Below are 6895 nucleotides of genomic sequence, written 5' to 3' on the forward strand. Positions count from 1 at the left end.
AACAAATCAACTTTTACTAGAAAAAATAGATTGTTATCATCCAGAAAGTGGTCACTTTTTTTTTCTCAAAGTACATATGTGAAATTCTTAATCAGTTCCTCCAATCCCTTAAACCCTTTGTCATTTCTTGGTACCAATTTGACAGCTGAATGTGCGTTTATATCTTCGAGCAGGTGCCAAAAATAAACTTTTACTAGAAGAAAAATAGCATGTTATCATCTAGAAAGTGGTCGCTTGTGTTCTTCTCAGGTACATTTGTGAAATTCTGAATCAGTTCCACCAATCCCTTGGACCCTTTGTCATTTCTTAATACCAATTCACAGCTGAATGTGTGTTTATATCTTTAAGAAGATGCGAAACATCAATCTTCATGATAACGTCAAATTAGATGAGTAGAATTATGCTTTTATACTTAATTTTTACCAAATATTTTTAGATTTGCAATAACATTGTTCACCATTTAAGGATAAAACGATAAGTTTATGATTTATTTTCTTAAGATCTCTTTTTATTTATTTTATTGATTTTTGAGACTAATCCCAATTGACTCTTTAGAGTCAAATGGAATTCTCACATCTTCTTGGAGTTTTATTTCACAAACAGGACTTAGGTAAAAATAATATTGAATTTGAGATACAAATGGGAAGAAAATAGAAATCAAATGGATAATGAGAGGAGGCCCAATACACAAGAAGCTAATTCTAGAAGTACATTCAAACCTTAATTGATTCTTAGCTGAATGTGTGTTTATATATTCAAGCAGATGCAAAACATCAATCTTTACTAGAACACAAATAGCTTGTTATCATCTAGAAAATGGTCACTTTTGTGTATTTTTCAGAAATATATGTGAAATTCTGAATCAGATTCTCAAATCCCTTAAACCCTTTCTCATTTCCTCCAGCAGGGGAAACCTGGTGGAGTTTGGAGCTTGAAGATGGCGGCTTTAGTGCAGGGATGCTTCATCCCTCCATCTTCTTGCCCAAGATCTTCTCATAAGTTGGCGAAGATCCGTCTTCCGATTCGAGGCAGTTTAGCTCGTAAAGATGAGGCATCGAGCCGCCGTAGAGGGATTGGATCTTCAACCATTCTCGCCCCATCTACGATTCTTTCAGGGAATTTGTTCGGCAGTAAAAGAAATCTGCGATTTTCGGTGCCGGGTTCCAAAGTGGTCTGCTCGGCTGCAATTGGAACAACCGGTCGAAGCGTCTTTGCTACTGTTTCTGCTGGGGCCGGAGGCAGTGGAGGGGCTCTCTTAGTTTTCACTTCGTGGTGAGAATTTCAGCTAGATTATTGTTTTCGGATGAAAATTTTATTTGATTTGTTGACGAATTGCTAGACTATGCGCAATGGATTTTGATTATGAGGGGAGTAATGGAAGTTTTGTGATAGCATTCAACGTTTTTTTTCTTCTCGGAATATTTCGGCACTTTGTTGATATTAGTTTTTTCCGATGTAATGTGACTCGTGAGGTTATTCTTTACAATTTTCAGGTATTTGAATTCTCTGAACAAATATCCGGTTCCAATGAAATCGGTGACATCGGCTTTTCTGACGCTTGTCGGGGATTTAATCTGTCAGGTACTTTACACTTGACTTAAGTTTTTGTGAAGTTTGGTTCCTGGTAGAACCGCGTGCCATGAATTTAGCCTGATTTTTTTCTGAATTGATTTTGTAAATTCCGAATTATTGTGGCTTGGATGATGGATCTTATACTCAATTTTAATATAACGATATTTCTTCCTCTATTTGTGTTATAGATTTGTTGAAAGTTGCATTTTTTTAAGAATCATGTTACATGCGTAGGTGAGCAGATCAAATAGACCATGATCTGATATTCCCTCAAATATCTTTGCCACGTTGTTTGGAGGTTGATTCATTTGTTCTTCCTTACCGATTACGTATGACATATACCTCGATAAAGGGTAGGGTTAGATAGAGGTATGGAAGAGAAACGCGTGAGAAGATATATATATAGATAGATAGATAAATACATATTTAGACATATATTTCAAGACTGAGAGAGAGAGAGATGAAGAAGAAAGATGGGGATTCGGACAGAGAGAAGAATGGAAGCAAAACTCAATTAAACCAGAGGTTCCCTACCTCTTTAGGGACGAGAATCTTCCCCACTTCTAACATATAATTCTACTTTAAATCATTGAGTAAACATCTACTGAATTTCATGAAAAAACCAAAAATCTTTGAATTGTCTCTTGCATCTTAGCTCTCATTTATTATCGTTGTCGATTACTTTTGTTCTGATTTTTTGTAAGTGTAATTCTTGATTATTCTGGTGTATGATTTTAGTTGGTGATTGATCGGGTGCCTGTCTGGGACGTAAGGAGGACATTAGTCTCCACCTTTCTTGGACTTGCGTTAGTGGGCCCAACATTGCATTTTTGGTAATGAATATTTCTTTATTCCGAACCTTTTGAAATTCTGTTGTATAATTCTGCTGAATATTACCAAAAGATTGAAATACTCATATCAATCTGCTTCCAGTTACTCTGATTATTTGATAGGTTGCTCGTATATGAATGCCAAGATTGATATGTTGCATGTATATGAATGTCAAGAAAATCAATAATCGGCCAGATTATGCTGTAGTAGGTAACAATGAAATACATATGACGATTTCCCTCTGTTGGCGGCGCTCCCCCTTCTCTGACGAGATGACTCCCACACCGCGTGGAGTTCCTTCTCCTCGGGTAAGGTGGTTCCTGAACCTCCGTTGAGATCTCCTCCTTCGGGCGGCTCCTCCTGCTGCGGCGAGCTCCTCCCTCCAGTTGGTCGGGCGAGGTCCCGCCCTCCTCCTGGCCTTCCCAATTTGGACAAATCGGGTACTTCTTTCAAGAATCGAAAAACATACCTGACCCCACCTGTGCGGGTCTTTATTTATAGAACAGAGGGATCCCTCCCTCTCCTTGTTTTACTGGTCTCGGTCAATGGCCCGTTGACCGGATCTCTGCTTCCTCCTTCTTTGGTATTTCCGGGTGTAGAACTTATCATTATTCTTCAACAGATGCAGACTAAAACTATAACTGGTTTCTCCTAGAACCCCTCCGAAACTTGGAAAGAGACTCATTAACCCATTGCCAGTGTGTGATTATTGTCGATCAGTGCTAGGGGTTGACGATTGGATTGGGTCAAAAAATTTGATTCACTGATTGGCCTTGATGGAGATCGACAGATCCTGTATAACAAGACCAGATCAATCGATTGGCCAGATGGCAATCAGATTGAACTGTTTGATTGCCACCCCTTAATCGGCGTTTAGTCTTCTCTCTTCTCTTCTTTCTTATTTTCCATTTTACTATTTCTTTAGATGTATAAATACTAGTTAGACGTACAATGTCCTCTCTCCTCTCTCTTGATATTCCCATAATTTTCCATCTTTTGGCTTGTAGGTACCTCTTCCTCAGTAAGTTGGTGACCGTCCAAGGGCCTTCAGGTGCCGTCTTGCGTCTTCTTTTGGATCAGGTATGCTCTCTCTCACTGTGTGTGCGCGTGTGTGTCTGTCATGGTCCCAACCCCGATCAGAGTTATTTTGGGTCTTTTATATTTATTGTAATTCCTCCCCTAAAGAGTAACGTCAAGAACCTCTTGTGAGTAAGGGTTGGAGATCCTCCAAGATGGACCACAGGCACTGATCTGGGCCTGTTGTCATTTCGTTTCCTCTCTATTTATATGTAAATATTTTTTCTTGAAATATATAGATATAAATATAAATATGCAGTTCCAGGGTCAACCCTCGATGGAGACTTTACACAATATATCTTTCTCTCTACACTCTTGTGGTCATTCTCAATGGAGACCTAACTCTCTCTCTCTCTCTCTGTCTCTCTCTCTCTCTCTCTCTCTCTCTCTCTCTCTCTCTCTCTCTCTCTCTCTGTCTCTCTCTGTCTCTCTGTCTCTCTGTCTCTCTCTCTCTCTCTCTCTGTCTCTCTGTCTCTCTCTCTCTCTCTCTCTCTCTCTCTCTCTCTCTCTCTCTCTCTCTCTCTCTCTCTCTCTCTCTCTCTCTCTCTCTCTCTCTCGTATTTCACCAAGATATGAAGTGGTCGATGAATCTTAGCTGGTATTTTTAATTTTGACTTTTTTGGAACCTTCACAGTTGGTCTTCTCCCCAACATCTTGATTAGAGGGTTGATCACCGTTCTTGGGTGATCTTCCCACTATTCTTCAAAAAAAAATTTCCTCGAGACCTAAGACCACATATATATATATATACACACACACACTTCCAATGGTCATTCTCGATGGAGATCTAACGATATATCTATATCTCTCTACTGTTTCACCAAGATATGAACTGGTCGATGGATTTTAACTGGTATTAATAGTTCTGACTTTTTTGTAACCTCCACAGTTTGTCTTCTCCCCAATATTCATCGCGGCCTTCTTATCCTCCCTGGTGACTCTGGAGGGACGCCCATCCCAGGTTCTACCCAAGCTTAAACAGGTAATGATGATGATGATGATGATGATCAGTATTCATTCTCAGAGAAATAGACCCATAAAAACTATTTCCCATTTTCGTTTGCATAAACCCCTTTCCATCTCATTCTCTATCCAGGAGTGGTTTTCTTCTATGGTTGCCAACTGGAAGCTGTGGATCCCGTTCCAGTTCCTCAATTTCTGGTTTGTTCCCCAACAATTTCAGGTACTTTCTTATACCCTATTTATTTAATTATTCTGCCCTCGGAATTCTCTTAAAAAACGTCTCAGGGCTAATAGCTGCCCAACCTTCTTTCTTTAAAAATATCTGCCTCGCCTTGTTACGATTCAATTAAGTGAAGAAGGAAATGACAGTTCATATTTTCAGTTTTTTGCCTGAAATGGGTTTTTTCCATAAAAATATTTAATCCGATTATCTGCCCATAAAAAAAGGTTCTTGGTTACTTTTCTTTGGACCGATTGTTGAAACTGGCTGAATAAGATTCAGGCTTATCTATTTTAATATTTCTTTGATAAATTTGCCACGTCAGGTTCTTGGAGCAAACGTCGTGGCTCTGGCCTGGAACGTCATCCTCTCTTTTATAGCTCACAAAGAGGTGAAACCGAGCTCCATTACGGAATAGAAGTGGCCTCATTCTCAGAATGCATTCCAGGAAGGGGTTCCATTCAAAGAAAACGGCCCCTTCGGTTGTCTAAAACGGCTTCTTTTTGCTTCCGTGTGGAAGTCTTATTCTATTTTTGACTTGATCCGAATCTTTTTTTGACATAAATTTTAATTAAATTTTTTATTTTTTTTTCCTAAAAGATCTTCGCCCATGACTTAACCATAACTTAATGTAATAAAAAAGAAAAAGAGGAAGCCAGCATAAACTATATCTAACACTAAACTTTTACGTTTATATAAAATCTTCCTGGGTGGCAAACGTCGTGGCTCCTTTTACATATTTTGGTAAAAAACTCCGTGTAATAAACTATATCAAACACTAACTTTTACATATAAAATATTCGCGTTTCTTCACAATAATTAAAAGAACTCCTCAAATTTTGGTAACTTCAACTTGATGAATAAACTTTATAGAATACTAATTTTTACATATTTAAAATCTTCCTGGGTGGCGTCCAGACTCGCTGTTCAGTCCTACTTCGTCTCCAAGCATCTACACTACAATTAGAAAAAAAACCTCCTCGAATTTTCATAACATCAACTTCATTAACAACCACTCATAAAATCATACTGATTAATCTATTAATGACGTCATCGGGACCTCAGCATTCAAAGTCAAACTATCAACAATCTGAGCGACCTCCGCGGTCTAACAGTCTGACGTCACTATGACGTAATACTCGGTCAACGCCACGTGGCGATTCCTCCTTCGCTGAACTTGACCCAAAGAGACTGATCGAGAAGCGGCGTCGTTTCCATGGCTGGCGGCGCCGCCGCCGCCGGAGAAAAGTCGAAGTTATGAGAGCCCACGGCGGCGCCGCCGGACTCCAACGTGGCAAAAGGCGGCGGCGGCGGCGGCGTTAATGGGCCGAAATTGGGCCTAATGGGCCGCGGTCTGACCGCCGTCGGGCAGCCCAAATTGACCGCGGCGGCGCCGCCGGTCACCTTCTGAACCAGCCGGCGGAAGTTGAACCGATCGGCGTTGATGAACGTGGTCGAAACGGCCCGGTTCGCCGCCCTGAACCGGCTTTTACGCCACTTCCCGCCGGCCGACTCGGCCGGCTTCGGCGCCGCCGCCGCGCTCCCCCCGCCGCTTCCCAGCCAATCCTGACCCTCCACGTGGCGCCCTCCCCCCATCTTAGAGAAAGAGAGAGAAAGATCGATCTTAGAGAGAGAGAGAGACGACGAGCTAAGCTCTGAAACTTCGTTTATATAAGATTGGAGGGACGGCACGTGAGGAAGCTCCATAGGTATGAAAGAGAAGCACGTGATTTGACGTTGGGAAGATTATCTCGCTAATGAGCCGCGTCTGAGGCGGCCCCACTGTGACTACTACCACTGTATTTTTTTTATTGACATTCTTCCAAAAAATAATTTAGAGTGGAAAACGAAGAAATATCTTGATGCAGGACTAGGGTGGCAAAGTTGGAGACGGCAGTGATGATGCCAAAAGTTGGCAACGAGGAGAACGGGCGAGTTCTAGTGATCGGTCGTCTGATATCCGTCTGATATCCGATGTCAGGTCAATTGCAAGGCGGTTTCTGATACCGGATATCGAATGGACATCGACAGTCCTATCTATAACGGATATCGGGACGGATATCGACTAGGCTAGGGGCAAGGCGGATCTCTTTCGGACCTGCTCTTTCTCTCTCAGACCGATTCTGATATCTGGATATCAAAACCGATATCTGGATATCGATATCGGGTATCAAGAGAAAAAGCCCATTTTTTAGATGGTCGACTTAAACTAAACAGCACCAAATTTTTTAA

General features: G+C 41.1%; 2 protein-coding genes across 2 annotated transcripts; one reads left to right on the forward strand and one right to left on the reverse strand.

Annotated features, from left to right (window-relative positions):
- The first annotated feature begins 843 nt into the window (after nucleotides 1–843).
- Nucleotides 844–5262, forward strand: LOC144715823 (Peroxisomal membrane 22 kDa (Mpv17/PMP22) family protein). The gene is made up of 7 exons (XM_078590827.1): nucleotides 844–1272; nucleotides 1494–1581; nucleotides 2311–2405; nucleotides 3411–3483; nucleotides 4370–4462; nucleotides 4577–4663; nucleotides 4989–5262. The coding sequence occupies exons 1-7, from the start codon at nucleotides 938–940 to the stop codon at nucleotides 5079–5081; spliced, it is 864 nt and encodes a 287-aa protein (XP_078446953.1). The 5' UTR covers nucleotides 844–937; the 3' UTR covers nucleotides 5082–5262.
- Nucleotides 5263–5626: 364 nt separating this feature from the next.
- LOC144715815 (uncharacterized) lies at nucleotides 5627–6299 on the reverse strand. The gene has a single exon (XM_078590820.1). The coding sequence runs from the start codon at nucleotides 6257–6259 to the stop codon at nucleotides 5807–5809; it is 453 nt and encodes a 150-aa protein (XP_078446946.1). The 5' UTR covers nucleotides 6260–6299; the 3' UTR covers nucleotides 5627–5806.
- Between the last annotated feature and the right edge of the window lie 596 nt (nucleotides 6300–6895).

Source organism: Wolffia australiana, chromosome 19, assembly GCF_029677425.1.
Source record: "Wolffia australiana isolate 7733 chromosome 19, ASM2967742v1".
In the NCBI taxonomy this organism is placed as follows: Eukaryota; Viridiplantae; Streptophyta; class Magnoliopsida; order Alismatales; family Araceae; genus Wolffia; species Wolffia australiana.